The sequence below is a fragment of the Coloeus monedula genome (assembly GCF_965178545.1).
Source record: "Coloeus monedula genome assembly, chromosome: Z".
Taxonomy (NCBI): Eukaryota; Metazoa; Chordata; class Aves; order Passeriformes; family Corvidae; genus Coloeus; species Coloeus monedula.
Window position 1 is genome coordinate 10,391,620 of NC_138822.1, and position 25,446 is coordinate 10,417,065.

Below are 25,446 nucleotides of genomic sequence, written 5' to 3' on the forward strand. Positions count from 1 at the left end.
TTCAAGCTTACTGATGTCACTTCAGTTTCCTTCTTTTGTTTTCATATATTTAATATCACAATAACAGCTTATTTATAGTAGCTTCTTTTACAGAACAATTTCTGATAAAGATAATATACAGAACTACAGAAGGAGCAGCTCTTGGATATTTCATATTTTATTTCTAATAGTCAGTGTGTTTGCAATCACTGTCCTTTCTGGATTACTAGTTGAATTTTGCTTTCAAAGCAGAGTTAATGTTTGTTCAAAGTGTGGTTTGTAAAGGATTTTAACAGACATACTCCTTTTTTCAGCTCCTGTCCTATGCCTTTCAGACAACATGTCTCTCCACTGGATTAAAGAGTCATTTTTAATTTAATTTTTAATTCAAGTAGCTTCAAAAACATATTCTGAGGTACTTTGACAGCCTGTATCCTAACAGGTAGAACAGGGACATGAAGATGCTGGTGTGAATCAGCTTTGTGCTTGAGAAGAGCCTGACAACAAGTTCACTCCCCATGGTCAGTGCTCTCCTCACTAAGCTGCTAAACTAACAAAGGAGTATCAACTGCTCATTTGTCCTGTGCTTTTTGGAAAGCCTGATGTATTGCTTGTCCACGAAGAATTTTTTCTGTGTTGCTTCATTGTATGGATACTGATGCGTTTAAGAGGCTGTTTTGCTTCTTCGGGACATGCCTCTTCTGGTAAAATGAAAAATTTTGGTACTATGCAATTTTTGGATGTCTAATTTAAGAGAATTATTTTTAAACGTGAGTCATTATAGAGGAGTTTGAGTTCATTGGGTTTTAGCCAGAGCTTTGGGCATACAGGCTAATCAAACTGAAGTTGGGAGCTGAGAGCTCAGAAGGTGAAGACCACCAAAATAATCATCAGCTGTATCAGAAAACTTAACTTCATTGAAAGAGTCTGTCAGAGAGCTGTGAAAAATTAAAACATGATATTTCATTTCCAAAAACATGAGGCTAAAAATGGTATGCCAGTAAGGTGTTTTATGCTGTGAGCAGTTGTGGTTTGCATTGGAAAAGGTACTAGTATGTTTTTTGTGAAGACAAAATGCGACATATGATCATGGAATTGTGGAGCACATTGTAATGCACGTGCCAAAGTCTGTGAATAAGCATCCTTACTCGTAACATACTGTTTTGGTGCTGATTGCTGCTCCTGATCCAACAACTAATACCAACCATTAGAGCCTGATTTTGCCTCTTAGCGCTTGAGCTATGTGAAGCGTGCTTAGTTTTTCTGCAGAGTCTGGGTGTGTGTGTATAGGAACTGGGAAAGGCTAGGGAGTTGAGTTTTAAAATATAAAGGCATTCCTTTGAAATGTGCAAACTTTTTTTATTGGTGACAGAAGATTATCAAATGTAAAGAAACAGAGCTGAGAAAAGCTGAATTCCTGAGCATGCTCTAAAATGTGACGAAGATAGATCTTTCTGAAAAAGATGGTCTGAACACAATAAAATGTGTTTGTCCAAATACTTAAGATAAGGCAAAATTTTGCACAAAGAATAATTAATGTAAGTTTTTTTAAATTAGAAGAATCAGTCATGGAACCTTTGTAACAGCTGCTACTGTTTAGTCCCAGCTTTCACCTCTGAGAGACACAAAGGTGCTTCTACTTGCCATACTTTCTGTTCTGTTGGGTACATTTTCTTAAAATGAGCCATGTTTAGGCATGGTGAACCTGATTGTTTTTCAAAACTGTCAGATTATATGTTTAAAAAACATGTCTGTAGGCAAAGCTCATTCAGGTCTCTAGGAGTTAAGGGTTTGTTTAGGACTTTTTGTACAGCCTTCCAAGAGCTTCAGGAATATTCATTATTCTGCTGAGTCACAACAAGTCACAACTTCAGTTATGCCTCTGCAGGAACAAAATAGCTTGAAAGTGCTGAAAAGAACACAGTGGGAGTAAGAATACTTACTGTACTGTGGGATAAGTAGCAAAACTGGGGCTTGAAGAGAGGTGGGTGTGTTTCTTAATTGAGGCGAGAAAAATTTCTCCTTAAACTCTCTGAAAACTTCGATAAGACACATTATTGTTTTCATGTAGTCTAAGATCTTCTGAAGTAGTAGCTACCACTTTATTCTCAGGATTACTTTTTGATACGTTGATACTGAACTCTCCTGTCTTTACTTCTGATCTTTTTAGTGGATTGCTGTCTGTCACAGATTTAAAGCTTTCCCAATTTCCCAATGCTTACAGAATTTATTCAACAGATTCTCCTTAACACTCTTATACTATTATTGAAAGCACATTTAAAAAATAAAAAAGTCAGGTACTTTTAAGAAGCTTTAGCAACTTTTTTGCTTGTAGGTCAATGGCTTCTTGGAAAGATGGAAAATCTTCCCATCTACTCCAGCTGCAGAGAAGTATACTGATTTAGCACAGCATCAATCCTCTACAGCACCAGGCCTCCATCAGTGAGGGACAAATAAAAGCTTGACACCCTTATTATAAATGACAACTAGTCCTTATTTCTGTACTGGTAGGGTATCTGTTGCTCAAGCACTGATGGGTGGGTATATGATAGCAGCTAGGGGTTTTAGTAATTTTCTGTCTTCACTCTTACTCTTAAACTGTAATTTGTATTCAAAAATAGTGATAAAATTTCTTAAAACATACTATCTCACCCTTCTCATTTTGTGTTGATTTCTCTCTCCTCTGTCCTGTTGTTTTCTTTTAGTTTATATTTTGCATCCATTTTAGCTAACGTAATAACTTAGGCTAATTACATAGAATACTTCACTTTTCTTGGTTTTATTAGCTTTCTGTAAATAGCCTGAAAATGCACTTAGCAGAAAAATCATTAACATTTTTGGCCATGGTAGAAGCAATCCAGTCAGCTGACTCTAACCCATTATTTTTGATAGGGTTCACAACTGCTACTGTTGTGAGGCAGTCTGTTTGAAATTCAGGCATTTGGTGTGGTATTTGTACTTTCATTAAGCAGTTATTGTGACAAGAACATTTTTGCTGCTCTTCATAAATATTTGGGGGACATCAACAGATGTGTTAGAAAAAAGATAAGGATTGGCATACATTTTTCCAAGCTGCCTTTCTGATCCTAAGCCCATTAAGGCAGGCAAAATTTCTTCCATTGACTTCATTATATTTGGAGTCAGCTCCACTGTTCCATGTGCCATTATGGATTTCTTTTTTCATTTCTTTTAAACAGGAGGAAGGGAGAAGGAATACAAAGACATGTCTGTTATCATCAGAGATAAAAAGCTGGCAGTACTAACCATCTAACTAAGACTAAAATGGCGTTTAGAAACAGAATGGTCTGATACTGTGGGGGAGCTCTAGTAGCTGATTAGATCAATCAGAGTCTCAACAGTCTTGACAAGTTTCTGATTTAATAGGATGAGCCTCTTTCCAGCTGTTAATAGTCTAAAAGATTTTAAGGTTTGACAGGAAAAAACTCAGCCTGAATTGCCATTGCCAGGAGTTTCTTCATGATTATGGTAAAAGCAGGCCATTTTCTTCCCTACAGAACAGGTCATCTTTTCAATCATTTTTAGTTCTTTCCTTGACTTGTTCAAGAAGGCAAAACCAAAGATAGCAAAGTTATCAGAGGCTGTTCATGGAGGCAAGAGAAACTGAATTGAAGCTGCTAACTGTGAATTAATGCACCAGTGGTCAAGCTTAATGTTATACTTGATTACTTCTTATTAATCTCTTTATAAGATGAATGTCTTAGATGTCCAGATGTGAATGTGTGATAATTATGTGCAGCTAAAAAGCAGATGTTCTACCAATGACATGAAACTTCATCACATACAAACAGGAAAGGGAAGCAGTACTGAAAATCTTCATACCAATAGTGAAAGCAGAAGAAAGGGACTGCTGTTTGATAAAGAATCTGAAATATTTCTTTGACAAACAAAGCCACTGAAGTATTGTCGCCTGAGGAATATATTTATATTTTTCTGAGATGAGTTGTAAAACTCCCACTCAGTTTAGCTTGAGAAGGAATTGAGCCATGCTATTTTTTCACAAATATAACATTCAGCTGTTTTTGGTTTAAATTAGAGTGGTTTCAAGAATTATATATGCTGAATGGTGAGAACTGGATGGTGGTGTTTCACAGGATGATGATTGCCTGGTGAATAGTGTGTTCCAGCTGCCTGCCTGCTGACATACTCCTTATTAGAAAAGGAGTGTGATAAATAATTCTTACGCCTGTGTGACTTAAGCCAGTGATTTTTATACACTGCAGGAATACATAGCTTTTCTAAATGACCCTTTATCCTGCTGCCTTGTGAGGCTGGGAGTAATTAAGAAAGTCAAACTGTATACAGATGCAGTTTTAATACAGTTAAATACTAGTTCTTATCTTCAAATGACTCATTATCTTTCTAGTGCAAGTTTTTACTGACTAAGAATAGTGGGCTTTAAATATTTACGTGACTGTATTTTTAGTGACTCTAATTTTAAAAATAAAAATATTTATAAAAATAAAAACCTTTATCAAAATAAAAATTAATGGCGATAAATCTTCTGTTTTGGAATTTGGTTGGTAATGACAAAATTCTGTTTTGTGTGAAACTTGTCACTGAAAGGAAGTCTTTGTTTCCTTTTCTTTGTTTTCTGAGCGTTCAGGTTTCCTAGTGGTTCATGGTAAAGTGTTTTCCTGTCAGATTTCAGAAGTCTCAGCTATAGAGTGAATGGATAGTTTAGGAAAACTACAGTTTAATATTGGAATGTGTTACATCTGAGCTGTCTTTCACAGTCCAGGTGGGATGAGATGTTTGCAGTGGCTTATGATGACTGACAGGGAGTGAGACAGCTCTGCTCCAGTGCTGGTGTGGTTGGCTTTTCTCCTCCTTATAATGTCCATTGCAATTGGCTCTACTGGGGATAATCCCAATTGTGAAGTGAAAGATACAGTGGTAGGAATGGCTTTTATCAGGACTTCTGGTGCCACACATTAGAGCTGCACTTACAGGAAAACATGGGAAAGTTTAACTTCTGCTGTGTCCATTTTGCTATTCCCCACATAAATGGAAAGTTCAGTCTTTAATGCTGGGATAACTCTGAATGCAGGCCAAAAGGCAGTAAATTGATTCCTTCCACCCCCCCCCCCCCCAAAAAAAAAAAACCCCAAAGCAATTTAAGTGCCTCTAGTGTTAATTTTAAGCCATTAACATGACTGTATAAATAAGATGCTGCAATATTACTCTCTTAAGATACTGCTTTTCCTCCTTTGATGCAGATGTAATAATCTTCTACCTGATTGTGAACACAGGGTAGCAGAAGACTCCCCTGGCTTTGCTGGCTCAGGCTTGAATCCCAGTTGATAGTGGTGCCTAGTGACTTAGTATAGTACTTGGAAATCTATGCTGACACAACTATAATCTTATGAAAATCCACAGAGTATAAACATGTACTAAAACTGCTAACCACAGAGATTCAAAAATCTTAAGTGAGGTTGCAAAAATATGAGACAAGATTAAACCACCTTCCTAAAAATCTGGCAAAGAAATGATAGGATCGTCATGAGCGTGATACCCTTTTATATTGTCTCAATTTTACTTACAGATTTTTAACTTGAGAAGTCAGCCCTTCAACTTTCCATGTACAGTTGCAAGAGAAAAAGTTTTTAGGTTTTTTGAAAGATTAAATTAGGCAAATTAAGCATGCTTTACTGTGCTTGAGCAGTTGCAGCAATAGGGAGGACATGAAATAGCCTTTGTTTTTTAGCCACGGTAAATTCATTCATAAGTACTGGTGATGATTTTTAAATTAAGCATGCAACATTTGATTGCTGAACTATAATCTTAAAATCATAACTGGGTGAAATATTCAGAGTAGGAAATCCAGCAGGCCTGAGCTAACAAGATGGAAACATTTAAACAGGTCCTTGATTTGTGCTGACACGTATTGATGCAGATGGCTTTAATGAAAAGTTCATCTAAGGAACCTTAATTGTCTCCATGTCTCCAATGAAGCTTGAAAAACTTCTGATGAGCTTTTTAAAATTTAACTTTATGTCACCTTCTTTAAAGAATCCTTTTGTAGGTTGGCTTGTATGTTTTCTGACATAGGTGAAGGAGGATAAGTGGATAAAGACTCCCATTATCTCTTCCCCACATTGTTCAACGCTTAAGAAAGAAGTTTTGGCATTCCCGATGGGTTAGTTATTTCTGCAACTTAATGATTTGTATGAAGCATGGAAATGGCCAGGTTCAAAATCCAAAGAGAGGCATTAAAGAATGTGTTATAAATATTTATGTGAGCATTTATTAGTATTTAGCTGAGTTGCTAACCTTAGAATATATTGTGGCTTAGTGCCCCTCTGTGAAGCTCATCCAGACCCTATGGATCATATCTCTTACTTGATACTCTGTAGGGGTTAGCATGATAGGTACGCAGGCTTTCTTCTTGCTTCCTGGATGGGATGACTGTGTTTGTCTCTCTGTGTCCGTATATTTCACAGCTGTTACTTGCTACGTTTGTTAAGTGGAGACTAAAATCCATAATACATAGTGCAGTCTAGAAAAAAAACAATGTCAGACTGTGTTTTGCTATGCAAAGCTCTGTGGTCATGAGTTAAATCAAGTCTGCTGTTTGGTTTTTTTTACTCTTTTTGCTATTGTGGTTATCATTTTTTGTGCCCTTAGGACCTCCAAATATGGGCTTTTACTAAATTGTTCCAGGCTTTGTTCTAGGCAGAACAAAAAAACTTCAAAGGCGTACATAAAGTATGTGAGAGACAACACTGACACCAGGAGAGAGGAAAATACAGGTGAAGTGTGGAACAGACTTGATTAGAGTGATTGCTGTAGTTTCTGGCAGTCAAAGAGCTTTTATGTTGTTGTAATCATCGGAGCATAGGTGGGACTTTGAAGATAGCATTTTACAGACATTTATAGTGAATATCTTACAAGTGAGAGAATAGGGAATTTCCTGAGAGTGCCTGCGTGCTTGCTCTGCATTCTTGCTCCGTCACGGAGACTGAGGTCTGGAAAGGAAGGAAACAGAAGCAGTTATTCCAGTTGTGGGAAGCCGGTTGTTTACGGATTTGTGAACAAATTCATATATGGCCCTCTGTGACCCCCTGTGAGAAACGGATTTAAGGACTGGCTAAAATAATACCCTTGGGTAATCTTACAGCATATAGTTAGCTTGAGGCTTCACAGAAGCTGCAGGGGTGATTGCAACCTTGAGTCTGCAGTGGCTGCTGCAATTAGTCTCTGTGGCAGAGCTGCTCTGTCCAGGGAGCAAAATTCCACCTACTTTAGGCTATTAGGCATTTCTTTTCCCATCACAGAGGAAATAGTGACAACAGGTTTCTAGACCTAAAATATATCTTCACATTCTATTAGGTATATATGTCATGTGAGGACAATATTATTAATCTGAACTTGGGGGGTTTTTGAAGGGAAAAAATGAACATAGTCCTCTAAAATACTGAAACTAAGTCAACAAATGGCACATCATGAAGTTTCACATAATAGCTGACTTAACACTAAAGGGAGTTTTTGCTAGATTTACGGTAAATATCTTTTGATGGTGAGAAATACAATGGCATTCTTTTTTATTCACCTTGAACTTGAAGAAGGAGAGGGAAGACCATAGGTTGTCTAAGTCAGCATTTACATGTTAGCTCAGGACTGGATTTCTGGTCATAGATTTGTGTTTAGGACAAGGCGATAAAGATGTACTCTGCTGTCTGGTTCTGCACACGACCTTTTCTGACTCTCATATTTGCCTCAGACCGCAGCAGACACCAGTAGACTGGTGTTGTATGCTACTGCAGAGTATTACCAGGATCTGTAGCCCCGGTGAAGAGATTCTACTAAAAACAAAGAGATTTCTGCTATTTTACTGATAATAACAAAATACTGAATTATAAACCATCACAAGTATCTCTACTGCTGGGGCTATTTTTATACCTACTGATTCTTTACTGCTGATGTAATTGTATTTGAGTTATGTTTAATTCCTTACAGCTGCTTTTAAAATGAGATTGTATGCAAAAATGGTTGTATGACCAGTTAATGCAATTTTTTTCTGAGAGCACAATAGTTTAACAAATGTTTTCATGATAAAGAAATTGTTTTCTTCCTATTTTCAGATACCATGACCAACAGGATGTTACTAGCAACTTCCTTGGAGCAATGTGGTTGATTTCAATAACTTTTCTATCCATTGGATATGGGGATATGGTACCAAATACATACTGTGGAAAAGGAGTCTGTTTACTTACTGGAATCATGGTGAGTGAATTTATTAATTGGATATGAGATTACGTTTGCTGTTATTCGTTTGCAATTAATCTCAAAACTTTTGGTAGTCATAAAGAAATATTTATCTGCTGGCTTGCAGAGTGTATGCTTAATCAGACCATCCCCATAGTCCTTCACTCATGGTAATGAAATGGAGTTTTTGGGTTTTTTAGGCAAAAATTTAGTAGCAGTGTAAGCAAATACAGAGAAACAAATTCCACCCCGACATAATTCATAGCTTCAGAAATCTCAGTAAAGTCTTTCATTAAATGTTAAGGTATCATACCATCTTAATCATCTTTGAGCATGTGTAATTGGACCAGTGCTAATAATGGATCTTCAGTTCTTACTTTTGTTTCTTAAAATTAAGTTATTCACAAAGAGACGTGATGGTGGCTAAACTCTTGAAAGTATTTTGTTTGAGCATAGTTTTCTACTCTATTTCTTACAAGTCTAATAACCTATTATTTATAGCATTCCATTACTTTAATTAGAGTTATGTTGTGCAATTTGCGCAGTAAGAGCTTTTGCTACCATTGATACAATGCAGTAATTGTTAGGTCATGCATACTCAGTATATATTTATTAAGTGTATTTCATGTCTGGTTTTAATTTTTTTGTACTACAGCATTTGGTCAAAGTTGGGTAGGGAGTAAGGCAATGAATTGTAATGCTGGGGAAATTTACACAGATCTACAGCAAATTAGATGTAGACAAGTTCTGAATTCTGACACTCTTATTTCTATCAACTTCTGTGTAAATGCCCCTTTGAATGAGAAAGGCTGAATGATTGTCATATATGTACTGTATGTAACAACAAGATACATACTTGCTTCTGAATTTTTGCCATTGATTATAAGTAATGCAGTTCCAATATGTACCTGTGTTAAAACAGCTATATTGGGATTAATGGCTGAAAGCAAATGCTATCAAATCATTGTCCTTTTTGAGTAGATATGTTGGTAGAATCTTAATTTATAATCAGTGTATCTTTTATGTCCAGAGAGTAAAATGGACTTTTTTTTGTAATGTTTAAGGATTTTTTTACAAATGCTTAAAAAAAAAAATTAAAAACACCTGATAGATTTCAGGTCTTTGACCTTTATTGATAAAGACTTCCAATAAATTTTGCAAAAGGTGGCAAATGCATATCTCCTTAAATACAGAGTTTGGAGTGGAGTTGGAAGGTACAGGCTAAAAGCAGAGGAATGGCTCAGAAGGCTTTTTTAAAAGCTGTTGGGTGAGCGCAAATCTGCCGTCTTCTGGGGTATTTGGTTTTGCTCCTCTTCTTGTGTTGGATATTGATGCCAGAGAGAATGAAATGTGGTCATAAATTCACTAGGGAAAGAGATGGAGATCTGTGTTTATTGTCACCTTGCAGTGCAGGGATTGTAGAATGAGGACAGAATCCTGATACAGAGTCGCTTCCATTGCTTCCTTGAAAAACTCAAGTGTGGATTTATACACACCATTTTCACACATTGGCATCTCTTTTTCACAACTGGTAGACTTGTAAAATGTGTGGATGATACCTTCATGTCTCTAATTGGGTTTTTTTAGTGATTATAAATTCTGCAGCTGCTTTGGAAGAACAAAGGCTCCAGTCAGGATGTCGTGGTAATGAATTTGGGATAAACATCTCCAGAGACAGAAAGCATTTTTAACAAAAAAATGAGCCAGTTAGCTGCTGTGTTACGATAGATAAAACAATAGTGAAAGCCTCACCACTACTCACATTTATGTCATCTTTGAGAAGGAAAATGGAGCAATGGGGAAAAGTCAGATGCTGAAATTACTCTGGGTTTTGGGGGGTTTGCTTTTTGTTTTGTTTTGTTTTGTTTTTGTAAAGGATCTGCACAATATGAAATATGACACAGTGAATATAATAACGAACTCTCTTCCAGCCTAACCTGCAATACCAAAAAACTTACAGGTCTTGAATATCATTCTTTAGAACCAATTACTCTTCTGAAACTTGTACAGTAACTAATTAATGTTCGTTGTGGAAATTATAGATCCTAAAAGAGCAGACCAAGTGATTTTTATTTCAGTAGGACCAATTGCTGGTCTAATTGAAAGATACACAAGGGTAATTGTTGAATGGATGTAGTAAAATAAAAGTGTATATTTGATTTTGAGAGGTGAAGTGTAATTCCCTAGCATCTGAAGCAGCAAATACGTTGCTGGATTGTGTGATCAATACCAAATACCACTGAGTATTTGCTCAGGATGGAAGGGGGAATAAATAGAAGTACTTGTGAATACCAGAGTGGTTATACAGACCACTGAAGAGTTAAGATTGGCTTTGTGGAACTGGTGCCCATGGAAGCCTCCTTTGGTGTCTTGATCCCTGTGAAGGAAGGGCCCGGGTGCCCTGTCTGTCCTCCCACTTCTGCCTTAGGAATTGCTTTCTGTGCAATGGAAATGGGAGTGCTCAGGCTGAACTCTGCCTTGTAGTCCAGCCTGGGAAGTGGACTTTGTGCAGTGTGCTGGTGGCACCAAGATGTGTTGGCTATTGAAGTTGTAACTACTGCTGTCTGGAGTCACTGGTATCAAGTGACATCTTTTAAATTCTACAAATGCACACTGCTGGAAAATAGGAAAATATTTACACATATTCAAATTATACCAAAAATTAAAATGCCTTGAGAATTCTTGAGAGTAAGATAGCAAAGAAGTCTCTTTAATGTATTAGAGAAATTGGGGGAAAAACCCCTCAAAAAACCCTGTGAACAAAGAAGGCAAGCAGTGAAAAAATATGAACAATTTACAGTTTGATCTCGCAAAGCACTTAAATATATGAAACTTTTCTGAAAATACTGACACAGAGTGATACAAAGATGGGTCAATGCAGAGATGTTTTAGAGACAAGCAAGTGAAACTGAACTGGATGCCTCAACTCAATTACCAGTGTTCTTCAATGAGACTTCATTTGGCAGCAGTAGTAGACTGTGGGCAAGGTAGACTATAAATTGATGGCAAATGTATCCTCTGCCCTCTGTATACATTAGGCAGGTCTACAAGAGTGTGATGGATGCATAAAAATACGGCTGGTGTCACTGTTCTCAGAACAGGATAGAGAGGAATAGATGAAATGCAATTGTCCTGTCACAGGATGCAGTTGGTTGGGTATAGCTTGATGAAGTTTGCTTTAAATGAAATATATGTTATTTCAAAGTATTTGTTAATGTGGAAATTACAGTTTAGTTGCTTCTGTTGTTGAAATGAACTTCAAAGAGATTGTTAGGCCTATGAAAGAAAAAAATAAGTTTCTTAAATTTGTACAATAGATGTGGGAAAGATTAGCATTTTTTCTTGCAAAAATTTTAAGTGGCATCTTTTAGCTACAGTATTTGAAGACCACTCAATGTAGATGAATTGTTATTAGAGTAGTTACAATGCAGTCATTGCTTACAATCTGGCTTTAGGGACGATAGTTTTTATTAGTTCCAAATTGTGAATCAAAAATTAATAAGATCTCATTTTAAATCTTCTCATGCTGAAGGTTTTAATGTCCTTTGAAAGTCTGCATTTAGTTCTAAACAATCACAGTTTCTTCCCTATGAATCATTAAAAAAGTGATGAGGATGAGGTGTTTCTGCTGTGAGAATAGAGGACTCTTCATCTAAGGCTAAATTTTGATGTTTGTGCAAATGGTAATTATAGACAGCCGGGTCTTACCAATAAATACAGAAAACTATCTAAAAGAGGAACATGGCACTTGGAGTAGCAATTTATACTGCTACTGTCTTATAACTGTCTTATTTTTTCTTGGTAGCAAAATCTGAACTGTATTATCTTTGAAATTTAATTGTTGCTAGACCGTAAGAAAAAGAGGGGGAAAACAAATAGATCCTAACTGCGGAGTTAACATTGTCTGCATGTCTTCTGGGATGAGTCCTGAAAAAGAGAAAAATAACATAAACATCAGATTCAAGCAATCAAATATGAAAATTATTTTATATAACTTTATGGATAATGTACAAAAAAGGTTGTAAATTATTGTGCAGAATAATATCTAAAACATTGTGTGATTTTCTGAAAACTTTCGTTCACATTGTTTAATTGTGTAGTGTGTTGGAGAAACATAATGGTTTATGAAACACAGAAGTGTATTTTGAATTACACTCTAAAAGCTGAAAAGGTATGACCAGTTCTAGTTAGAGCACTGACTGCTGTGCTATCTGTGGATAAGAGGATATTTCAAAAATCTAGAACACTGCTCAGTTTTTACTTCTTTGAGTGCAGAAAATATGAAAAGCTTTTCATATGAATTGATAGCATCTTGGGTCCATGTCTCAGATATATGCTAGAGTTTAATTCAGTTGGTTCTTATAATTCAGTAATTAATACAAGTGACATCAGGATTTAGAAGAGATCGTTTGTTCCTTCTAGCATAGTACAACCTAAGCAGACAATGTATTGAGCAGAAATTTTATATGGAGAAGACAGTTAATGATGCTTGAATTCTTAGGGATAAAGCTATTAAAAGTTGGGCTGCTGAGAAACTTGTCATCTCCTCTATTGTTGTTCCAGCACAAAAAATTGCAAAAATAGAAACTTTTGTAGGAAAAAAACATAGTTTGGGATTATTTTATGACTATGGCTTGTTGGAAACTTTTAACTGAAGCAAAGAAACATAAATTATCAAAATCAAGTTGAGAAGCTTCAAAACATGATCCCTGAAGTAGTGGTTGAGAGGGCAGTAATCTGAAAAGTGAGAGAATGGCAGAGGCTCTACTCCATTTGAGTAAACAACATCTCTTGAAGAGTTTCACCGTCTTTCAAAATTAGGAAAATTAAGGGAAAAAAAGATTCTGCAGAAGGTCTTTAGTTTGTACCAGTAGACCAGGGAAGTTCTTGAAGTTTCAGAGGGCACAGGAACTGTTTCTCACTTAGATCTAGTTATGGATGCCTTTCAGCAAATTCAAAGGCAGTTAGTTCCTGGCTGGAATGAGCAGCAGTTGTCTCATGCTGTCTTTGTTTATGTAGATATGACTGGAGATGATGACTGTTGCAACAAAATTTCTTTGTTCTGAGAAAATGTAATTTCATCTGCAATAACTTCAAATTCAGTGCAGCAGTTTTCGTATACTTTTACACATATTGTCATGAAACTTTTGTATTTACAACACAGGTGATGAACAAGAGCAACACTGGTAGCTTTCACCCTGAATTATTAAAGTGATATTTCCCATCAGTCTTATAGCCTGTTAAGCCTGCTCATGTAATGAAATTGGACTTCAACCCTTGGTCCGCATAAAGCTTTTTATGCTTATTGGGATAAACAGTCCAGGGGTGTTTTAGCTGTTATGACCACTGAAGGTTTACCAGAGCCCCAGTCACCAGGGCATGTTCAATTGTTGGGCTTCTCTGAGTTAACATTACAATCATTTATACATTCCCCTGTAGAAGAGATATTGTCTTCATGGTGTAAATCATTATGTCCCGTGCTGTCCCAGATGTCTCTCCTAGTACCCAGCTTTCATTACTCAAAAAGTTTACTTCACCCTCACCTATGACTACCCATTATTATATGTGGCAGTATTTAATCACTTTCACATTTATACATAACATTTAATGATCTTCATAATTTTTATTTTTGCAAAATTGCTAAAAACCTTATGGACTAATTAGAATTAAACAAATCTGCTTGTCTACTCTTGTATGGATCAGAAGTTTAAATGTTGCACTAAAGTTCTAGATGTGGTGCAGACAAACTCCAATGAAGACAGTAGTAGCCAGGCAAATACTGAATACATGAAAGTATAAATAATGCAAAGATATTTTGGATCACCCTTTTGGCTGAGATGGCATAGTTGTTGTCCTATTACTCATCTTATTTTGTTTCAGTCTTGCAAGGTTACACATCTCTCCCAGTAAACAGTGACAAATGCAAACTCACATTTATACAGCACCATTTCCCTAGCCTCTGTCTGTCTTGTTTTGGAGAGGTGTTTTGGTTTTTTTTTACTTCAAGCAACATTTTTTTTTTAAATTTTTTTTCCGTTCCCTGGTGGTCCTGGTATGTCCACCTATGAGAGAGCCAAATGAACAAAATACCTGTTTAAATTCTTACAGGATTTTCATTTTACGCAGAGCAGCAGGAGGAATATTGTGCCTTTTCTGGTGCAGAGCTAAATTTCCCACCAGAACCATATGTCTGCAAAGCGCACCTTCTCTCTCCCTCAGTGGATCCCAAGGGAAGTGAGCAAGAAATGTGGCAACTTCCTTCTTTCAGCTACAGGCAAGTATAGCAGGACATTTTTGTGACACCTACACCACTAAAGATTGCACTTCACTTCCAGTCCAGTAAAACAAAGATGCCAGGAGACTTTCAGCTGAGGCATTGATGCAGTGTTGCTTCCCTTCTCACTGATAGCACTGTCCAGGCATGTATATAACCTCCAGGTGGTTGCAGGAGTGACTCTATTCACGGTTGTCTTGTAAAGGTGTTTTGAAACCTTACCAAAAAAAGAACCAAGTGACAATGCCAGAGGCATGTTTTTAGAAGACTGCAGGGTTTCTCTACTGACTAAATGCTGCTTTCAATGCTAACTGAAAATGCAGCCATTGCTAAGGCTTTATTTGCCTTAGATAAACTCTGATTGAAGAATTGAATACACCTCTCTGGCTATCAGTAAAACTGAACCTTGATGAGAATGTTAGATGCGAGTACCTGCTAGACGTTACTTGAAGTCTGAACCCTGCAGTTTTGCAATCACTCTATTGCAGCAGTGTGAACCCTCAGTCTCAGCACTTGTGAGTGGTAGTAAAGGCATGGTCTTGATCTGGATTCCATAAGCACATTTTCATTCTGTGCTTTGGGATATGCCAGCTTTTTCACTCCAGCTGCCATGGCTGTGTCAGCTGTGGTTTACCATAATGTGAAATTCTCTGTAGTAACTTTCAGTTAGTCAGCTTTGATATGGTGGTTGTGCTGACATCAGCAGAAAGCTCAGGGTGGGTTGCATGAGTGAGGAGGACAGAGGACTGTGATTGGACTGCAAAAGGCATCTCAGCTGGTATGTAGTAAGTATATTGATGAATAACTTTGACAAGGAGGAAAAGGAAAAGTCAGGTCTAGTATGATGTGCACACTGTAGCTGGATAATACAGACCTACAACCTTTATTCTTATTTGTATTCCTGTAGCACTTCAGGACTCTTAACACCTGATCCTGTTGATACCAGTACTGTATAAAGAGAATAGAAATAAATAGTCCAAATTACTGAACAGTTTACCATTCCCGTAGAGCAAACAGAATGGAAGAATTATGTAGGATCAGAACAAATGGTCTTGGCGTACCAGAATCTGACATACCTTCACTAGTTTTGCTAGGCTTTGTAGTAAGTAAAATCCTAAACAAAAAAGGAGAAGATTTTAAAAGAAAACTGTATTTTAGACTGTATTTTAGATTTATATGTGTTTCTAGAGAGCTTTTACTAAGTAAATAGGTGATGCAAAGAATCTTGTCTGAAAGAGCTTATTAGAGCTAAAATCCGTGAGGAGTCATAAAATATTGCAACTGAGGGCAAATGTTCTGTATACGATGCCATGGAGAAGGGACTACATCAACACAGAGCAAAATAACATCATAAGAATGACAGGCAAAGAAAATAACTATTGCAGCAATCTCTGATGTGTCTAAGACATAGTTGGCTTTGTTGAACCAGTTGAAAGGAGGCTTGCAATAATTCAGGACTAAGTGCCAAGAGGAGACACTGTGCAGAAGATAGGAAAAGTTACAATTTATGATGCCTGAGGGTAAAGTGAAAGATAACACCAAGTAATAATCATGCTTTTTTCTGAAAGTCATGTTTAAGTGTTTTGTTCAGTTGCTAAGCTTAAAGTATAACTTAAAATACAATTAATTTCACCTTTCTTCTCTTTCCCTTTTCAAATAGCATGGGCTTGACATCAGTGCCTGATGACATTATTTTTTCCCCCCTCAATTTAGTCCATCCTTCCATTCATTTTTTTTAAGGAGTATCAGTCATCATTTAGGCTTATGTAACTGAGAAAATTATTATCCTACTAGTGTTTAACAAGTGCCTAAGTATATATGAGTAAAATGCCAATATAGACTTCTACTTACATTTCTATCAGGGAAACTCATTTTGGATTCTAGGCATCAAAGAAGGTACTGGAGAATGGCTTTCAGAGACTGTTGCTTGCCTGCATGAGCATTTGAACTTTAGGCATCATTCTTTGTCCTTAACAGGAACACCACATTTAGAATTAAAGATACAAAGAATGTCGTCAAATTGTTTGCAGTCAAATCAAGGTGTTTTCATAAGGGACAACAGCTAGACAGATTGACAATCAAGACGAGTTCTATCCAGTGTAAAGGGTTGTGAACCTTATGCTAAAGGTTGTACTGCTCACAAATGCAAATTCTACATCACCGTCAGAGATCTCATGCCACTGTGGAGGCCAGAGTTTGTTGATTTGCTCAGTTGAAGACTGAGGATATGTTTATTTCCAGACTTCTTGCTTTTACTGTAGGCTAATATGCTACACTTCATATCAAGCAAGAAATACTGTGCATTCAGGATGAAATTCATGTGCTTCAACTTCCAATCCTTTCAAACAGGAAATAGGTATTGCTCGGCTCATCAGCAGAGTCCTGATCTTGTTGTTTTAGATCACAGTTCTTAAATCTTCTCATGCTTTAGTAGATAATTTCATTCAGCTAGTACATGCTCTCTGAAAAATAGAAACATTCAGGTACATCAGCTTTTAAAACTGGTGGTTGCTGGCAAATGCTTGATCATAGAATACTTGAACACCATCAAATTAATGGATGGTTAATTCTGTTATTGCCTGTTTCCATTAAGTGGAGCAAATGAATGATGTAGTCAAACCTTAACTTTGGCTTGATCAATTTGCTTACACTGACTGCATGTGTTGTAATAATTTCTGTCCTAAGTGCCCTTAAAGTCAGGCTGCTTATCAAGCCAAAATACACTGCAATAACTCTGTAATGCAGGAGATGGTCAGGCAGCTGATTAAGGAGTGTGAATTCCAAATAGAATTGATTAGTGCTTTGATACTTGAAAATATATACATTCCTGCCTTTTTCATTTTCTTCATCTTATATATAATTCTCCTGAACAAGAGCTTGAAGCAATGATTTACTTAATTATTTACTTTAAAACAGGATAAAAACAATGATGTTGAAAGTTATAAAATGCAGTAATCAAATATAAGACATTGTAGAATTTTATTCTCTAGAAAACCCCTCCTGCAGTTGAAATAATTATTAGTGCTTTTACTTAGATTGAGTAATTTTAATATATAAATAGCTGCTGCATTGCATAGTATTGATATAACAAATAAACAGCATATAAGCTGTCCTACTGATTTTCCTATCAATCAGCATATTCAGAAACTGTGGCAAGTATCATACATACAATGCTACCATTTTTTAAAGTAACTGTATTGCCTCTATTTAATTTCTACAATTTTGAGTCATTCTCACTTTATTAGTATTTTTAAGGATGTTGAGCTTTTTAGGGGAGCCATGTAATACTGCAGATCACCGTAACATAAAGTATTAATTAGCATCATGTAGTTTAAGTGGCATTTTAGTCATTGTTGTAAGCTGTTATGAGTGATTTTTTTTCTTCAAAGTACTGTGAAGTGTAAACAGGCAGGTAGTATAATACTTCCTACTTCTGGAGAAATACTAAAAGAGCCTATGTTCATCATAGAGGTGGTTGTCATAGCTTGCCAGTGACAGCATTGTGATGCTGCAGGCAGTGTATTTTATGTGAGACTTAAAACTGCTGGTTTTAACAGCACTTGGCCCTTACAGCTGCTGTGCCACTTTGAAAAAGCATGAGACTTAATCACAAAGGCTGGAATGATTTCGCCTCAAACCAAACTCTTTTGCCTGCCACCATTCCTCTAGTATTTTTGAGGGGAACTGGGAAAGAATGGTCTAGTATTTCTCTCCCCCAGTAAATTGGCTTAAACAGGTGTTTTGTGCAAGTGGGGTCTGTATTAAAAAGCTCATTTTCATTTTAGCTTTCTTGCTGTGAGCAAGCAGAACTCCAATTATGTCATTATATCAAGATCTGGCCCCTGGTTTTCCTGACATACTGAACCAAAAGATGTCTGCTTTTATCTTCATTTCCTTGGTATTATATGGGGTAATTTATTAATTTATTTGCCTACAGAGAAGTCTTCTGCATATTAGCATCTCCCTTGACAGGAAAAAGACTTTATTAAAGAGTGCTGTCTGTTTTCTGGGGAGGTAGGACATGTTAGAGCGTCTCCTGTCTAGTCCTCTTCTCAGAAAGCTCAGTGGACTCCTGGAGTATTTAGTCTTAAGCTGCATGGCTTAAGACAGTATGGCCTGTCTTCTTCCTTTTTAACTGTTAATGGGGTCTGGAGAAGCAAGGGAATTTTTAGCACCATTTTGACTCATGGTGAGAGCAAAACTTCAAGTAATTTCCCATGAACTTCCATCATCACAGGACTGGAGAAAAGAGAGATAGAGAAGAGCAAAAGCTTAGTATTGAGGACAGGAGAGAAGCAGGAAATGCAGCAAAGTTATGAGCAACTCATTTGAAGGAATTCTGAGAGCTGTTGAGGATGGAAGATGAGAACTAATTGTAGAAAATTAGGTGCTTGAAAGGAATTGGATGGATTTCTTGGAACAATCTACCAGGGAAATGAAGAAACAAAGGCTTTCACAAAATTCATTGTGTGCCTCAGTAAGTACACAGAGAAAAAATTCAGGTTTTTAAGGACATTGTGTGAAAAGGGGTTTCCAATGAGTTAATTTATTTTGCAGTCTCTATGTGTTTGTTAATGGATTTTGTATTTCGAAAGCTAAATTCTGAGATTTCTTCTGGATTTTCTGGAGTTGGTAAGGCAGTTATAGGTGTGGGGGATAGAGAGAGAATAAATTTATGAGAGAAATACAGAATGAGTAAGAGAAAGCTCTGTGAATGAAAATGTGTTAAGCTTCAATGGACAATGAGAGATTGCTTTATATTGGAGAGTAACTGACACAAGTGCAATAAGAACTAGATTGAAATGATATTAAACAGATTAGAATTAGATTGGAATTGCAAGTTAAACACACCCTCATATATTTAATGAGATAGCTATACTTTTTTTAAAAAGAACCTTTAAAAATTTGTTTATAAAAACAAAATACTAAGGCAGCAGAATTTATAAATAATGTAAAGTAAATGATACCTCTAGATGTGTATAATTGACAGTGCTTCTTATTACATGGCTCATTTTAGCCTCCTTTCCGTTTCACCCGGCCCATACAATAGTGTTTAAATTTGTGATGCTGATAAAGGCACTGTCATTTCAAAGAGACAGGAACCTTCTGGCATTAGCCTGTTGTGGACATGTGTGTCCATGTATATACATGCATGTGCAGACATATACACAGCACAAATTAGAAAATCGGTATTTTCTCCAAGGTTTGAAGACATGGTCCTGTGTGTGTGTTCTATTTTATATGGTAATAAGATAAGCAGAAATAATATAGGAAAACATCACTGAAGGACTCAAAACAACAGGAAAATATACTAAAGTGAGTAAATACTAATTTTGCTATTATTTTTAGGCCCTACAGAAAATCCTAAGAAACTTTTCTTTTGTGTGTGTGTGTTGCCAAATACTAATCTAATCTTATTTTCTCTTTAGCAGTTGCTATAACCTTGAGAAAATTTTTAAGAACAGGGTGCTCTGTTACTAACATTCTGGGTTTAAAAAGTTATTTTTATCACCCCCTTTATTTATGCATTAGAAATGGGATATGTTCAAATTTTTAACCCCTGCAGGAAAGAAAAGGAAAAGCAGAACTTTGAAATAATGCTGCTCACTAATTATTTTGGTGCCTTGACAGTTTACCAACCTGTAAATATTGACTTTTCATATTACTCTGAAATTAAATAGCTGTAGCATGTTGACTGTATTTACCTGAGATGAATCACCTGATGCCTGCCATACTTCTACAGGAAAGGAGAAACTTCCTCTTAAAAACTCTGCAAAATGCAGTAGTAACATCTTGGGGGTTTGTTTTATTGTTTTCAGGGTGCTGGGTGCACTGCACTGGTGGTAGCTGTGGTGGCAAGGAAGTTAGAACTTACCAAAGCTGAAAAACATGTGCATAATTTCATGATGGACACCCAGCTAACTAAAAGAGTAAGTCACACTTTATATTCACAACTGAAAAGGAATACTGTGTATTTATTTCTGCATTTCTTTTTAAGTAGTGTCCTGCTCGGTACCCCTGCTGAACATTATCATGGGTGTGATTTTGAAAGATTAGAGATTGAATGCCTTAAGTTTATCTCTAAATTGAGGGCAACTGCAAGGTGTCAAAAAATTTTGAGGATTTCTATATTGTGTAGAGGGTTCTTGTAACTGGAAGGTAGTTGGTGTTAATTAGTTAATAGTCTAGTTTCACAGCAGGTAAGTGCTGTGAAACTAGACTACTGTATTAAACCAAAAGCTATGTGGCATATGAAAATACAATTTTTTTAGCTAAAATAGGTGAAATAACAGTTAAAAACAAGAATTTCAAGCTATGAGAGATGTCCTTAAGAAAACAATGTTTCAGGGTTTGTGAGTGAGGCAGTCTTTCCAATTGCTTTTTGTAGACAACGCATGGTTTATTTAGTAGCACACAGTGCTGAAGGGTTCTGAAAGATGTTTGTTTATATTATTTTTAGAAGAGATTGTTATTGAAAAAATAGAAATCATTGGTATTCAAAGAAATATTTTAAATGAAAGAAAATGCAGCAAACAAAGAAGTAGAAATGAATGCTGAAATGAAGCAGGTCAGTGTTGAGGGAACAAGTGAGTAGTAGCTGTACAGTCCACTCAACTTGTTTAGTCTTCATTATTGAGAAGAGCCAATGTGGGGACAAAGGTCCTTTTAATCACAACAGGAGTTCAGCAGAGTTTCTCCTTACCAATGTGTTCAGAGGGATGTCAGTGCCTAAGATGGAGACAGTAGTTCTGCTCTCGGCAAGGAGGAGGGTGACTGCCCTGGTACAGCTCCATGCAGTGTTTCAGTGCTGCACTGCCAGAGAGCTCTGCAGCAGAGAGCCCTGTCCTATCCCTAGATGCTGTGTTTCTCAAAACACTGCTCTGTCTGTGCTGGCTCTGTCATTTCTGTGCTGCTCACCACTAACAGCCTGTATCTCCTCTAAGCAGTCACAGTGGGGAAAGACTAAGGATGTGTGGGAAGACAGGTCTTATATAGGTATAAAGGGTCTCTGACACAAAGTGGCTTTCTGAGCTTGTTGGTTAACACTCCTATTGCAGTCAGTTACGGTCTTGTTGATACTAGACCACAGAAAACAATTTGTCCCTTCCTAACAGTTACTTTTCTAGGGTTATCTGAGAGCTGAGCCCAAAATGTCTTGCAGAGATTGGCCGGATTTTGAGTCTGGTTTTTATTTATTTATGCCTTCTGAAGTTTATTTTGTTCACCTTCATATAAATCTCAGTGTTAGTCTAATACTTTATCCAAGTGGTACTTTCATACCTTCAAGCTCATGAAACTCACAGCACATGAAAAGCAAACCAAGCAAAGAAATCCAAGATGCACAGCAGGTCACAAATCATGCAGGTGATGGGGAGCTTTCCTCACAGCCTGGAGACAGCGATACCTTGTGGAAGTGCAAGGGCTGCTTAGGGATTGTGAGGAGGTCTCTAAACCTCCTCACTATGTGGTTGTGCTTTCACTGAAGACAGGACAAGGTTCTCCAACACTTACAGGTGCCAGGTTGGGGGTGACCTGTTGTTGGGCAGAGCTATTGCATGACATTCCTGCAATGTCTTAGCCCTTGACTTAGCTCTAACGCTGCAGTTACTGGCATGACATAAAGCTGGAGGGACGGAAAATAAAGGTGAATAGTTAGGCCAGTTCTTATTTGTAAGTAACCTAGTCATTCCATCATTAATCAACATTGCATTCAAATTATTTGTATGTTTTTAAGCACTCTTGAAACTTCTGTATGACCTAAAAAGAGAACTCTAGGTACTCTTACCTTCAATATTTTATGGAAAGCCTCATTGAAAAAAAAGGCAAAGCACTTTTTAAATAGATCTCTGCCCATGTTAATTGACAACATATTTTTTCATCTTCTTGGACAATGTTAAAAAAGAAACAAATATAAAAACTAACCACCCCCCAAAAAAAAAGGAAAGGGAAAAAGTGTTCAAATGGCTCTGGAAGCTTAAAAGACTGTTAAATTGCTAAGAGAATTAAGAGGTTCTAACCATAGAAGAAGCGAGAAATGTCATCGTACTATTAAATACACTTAATTAACGTACAGATAATGCATGAGTATTTCCTCGCTGTAATTTGTATTGCCATAAACAACAAACAGTTCCAACTCTTTGAAGAGGGAAAATTATTCCTGGATGCAAAAATATTTGATCCCAATTTCACATCTATATAAAAAGGAAATTGCTCAGCAGTCCCCTTAGTCCAGTTGTTGCTTTCTCCCCTCAGTGCTGCAGTTTCTTGAGGTACCCACTTCCCATAGTTAAGACAGCATTTTAAAAGCTTTAGGAAGAGTTAGGACCAGAAAAGTGAAAACATAACATAATACTACTTTTGTCAGCCTGGTGTTTTTCTTTTATTAAACAGGTGAAAAATGCAGCGGCCAATGTACTCAGGGAAACATGGTTAATTTATAAAAACACAAAGCTGGTTAAAAAAATAGACCATGCAAAAGTAAGGAAACATCAACGCAAATTCTTGCAAGCTATTCATCAGTAAGTACTATTTTGCTTTGTTTTTCCTCTCAAGGTGTTCTCTCTATGAGTTTCCTTTTCCCTCAGTCACTCTTAGTCCCATCCTGTCCCCTCCCTTCTCTTCGTCCACCGTTCCCTTCCCTTCATAGAAGATTGTTCTTGAGGTTTATTTTCTTTCAGAGTAAGGTAAATATAAGGTTTTACTGTATTATTTGTTTACAATAAAATAAAAAGGTATGCAGGCAGTTTATGTCCATATAAACTCGTTAATGTTTTTTAGAAGTTTCCAGTGCTTCTTGAATTATCTAAGACTTTTTTGTTCTTTGCCACTGAGACTATCCTTTGTTTTTATGCATTTGCTTCCAAGCAGTAAGATACAAAGTACAATAGACAGAAGAAAATTTTTTCAAAAAATTTTGCTTTGTAGTAGATGTTTTAATACTTTAAAATCAGAATGATGTGATAAAAGAGAGTATGTATGTAGTAGTTAATGAAAAGAATATTCATTAAGTATCATGGCATGGTCTACCAGGATTTAGTTGCCTCTTTCCACTGTATATTCTCAGTGCATAATATCAAATGTTGGTATGTCAGCTATGACCCCTGACATCTCTTCTAGAAAATTGGAGTGTATGCCAATAGTTGAGACCTTTGAGCACCTCTGGAATTATTCAAATGAATTCTTCCCCTCTAACTTGAGGGTCTGAAAACAAGCCTGTGACTTAAAACCAGTAGTAGGATTAAGCTGTACCATGGTATTGCCACGCTATAAGTATTTTTTTTAAATTTGCAGTATGTGTTTATCATAAAGCACATCAAAACAAGCAGAATTGCACAATGGTTGCTATTTCTTGAACTAAATGGGAGGAAAAAACCCCAGAGTTTTGTCCTCGGGAACCAGAATTCTTTTGAGGAATGGTCAGGACCTGTTTGTCTGTTCTGTTTGTTATCCCCATCCAGCCTGAGGCAGCCATTTGTACAGCCTATGAAAATAGTTCCCATTAGTTACAGGGAAAAGGTAAATAGATAAGTTTAGTTTCAAACTGATGGTTTGAGTGTAGGTCTGTGTCTGAGCCAAGCAGTGAAGAGATGTGAAGGAAGCGTCCATGACGAAAAGAACATCTATGTAGCATCTTGCAGGAAAGACAGGAAGGAAAGGCCAGGTTAATTCATTTCCTATTAGTAAATTTAGACTGACAATCATTCTTTCTCTCTTTCGTAGCAGTGTTTTAAAGCAGTAGGTAGCTAAGCTTAAGATACGAAGTATTCTGTAAACCTTGATTACTGTATTATATTTAGCAAATTTGCAGGATTAAATGTTACTGTGTCATTGTGGAAATACTTTGAGGAATAAAAAGACAACAGAAGTTGTGGCATTTTTATGTGAATATAAAAAGTATATTTTTATATACCAGTTTGGTCATCTGTCTTAGCTTAAAGGATTGGGAGGTGGAGGGGAGTGGCAGGGGTTCTGGGGAGAGGATGGCATGTCATATGCATCCTTGCTGGACTTGAATCCTTGATTGCAAAGGTTGTTCCTTAACATTTTAACTTTGCTATTTATTTTGTGTGTATGTGTGTGTGTGTCTGTGTATGTATGAGCACATATGTTCAGAAAATAATCTAAAAAGCACAGCAGGCTCGATCTCCAGCTTTATATATCACTCAAGCTCAGAAGACCTTTACAGGATATAAAGTGTGTTCTGCACCTCCCTTAAAAATGAATTAATTGGGTGGGGTGAAGAAGGTGGCAGCAGTAATTTTTTCCTAGCTGTGGCAGCTACACTGCACAGCTGTGTTAGTCATTTCTCTCTATCCTTTACCACTTTGCACTACCGCCCCAGAACTTTTGTATTTAAGAAACAGACAAAAGATAATTTTTTCAATATGCTGAAGAATGTGCCATAGATGAAAACATTGCACTAGCAGTTTGCTTTCTTCCTGTAGCTGGGTAGATGGATGCAAATTAATTTTTCATCCTTTTGCATCTTTGAGCTTTTCTCAAGTGACTTAGAGTTTTCCATCATTCTGGATTCTTAAATTTTGTTTGGTACCCCTCCTTCACCTTCCAACCATTTCACAGGAGACAAAAATAAAAGGAGTGGCATTTCAGGGCCAATTTCATAAAAGAAACCAGACTAGATCATGATAACAGTCATGGTCACGTCTCTAAAATGCCTTCACCTGATCTGTGTGTGTTCTGCTGCTCATGCAGATGATACGTAAGATGAAGGCGAAATCATTAAAAGGCATGTTATGTATTGTATGAATAAGAAAATCTACAGATGATAGTTAATAGAAGGCTTGAAGATATTGCAGATTCCATCATCATGAATGCAAGTGAGTTAGAGTCCTCCTCAGGCAGCTACTAATTGAAAGAAGTAGCAACTCCCTAGGACTTTCCACCTGCTGAATCAAGCCCACTGTGCTCATTTGGTTGTTTTAGTATATTTTACATTTTGTTTTCTT

At 36.8% G+C, this 25,446-nt stretch overlaps 1 protein-coding gene across 2 annotated transcripts in view; it reads left to right on the forward strand.

Annotated features, from left to right (window-relative positions):
* The window catches only part of KCNN2 (potassium calcium-activated channel subfamily N member 2), a gene marked incomplete at its 5' end in the record, with an annotated part of 69,225 nt that overhangs the window by 38,595 nt on the left and 5,184 nt on the right, over window positions 1–25,446 (forward strand). Inside the window, 3 exons of one of the 2 annotated variants that reach the window (XM_082300903.1) lie at window positions 8,082–8,223; window positions 20,299–20,409; window positions 22,871–22,998. In XM_082300903.1, the coding sequence (XP_082157029.1) occupies window positions 8,082–8,223; window positions 20,299–20,409; window positions 22,871–22,998 (381 nt within the window). The remainder of the gene's footprint in view (window positions 1–8,081; window positions 8,224–20,298; window positions 20,410–22,870; window positions 22,999–25,446) is intronic. The other variant, XM_082300904.1, reaches the window with a different exon arrangement.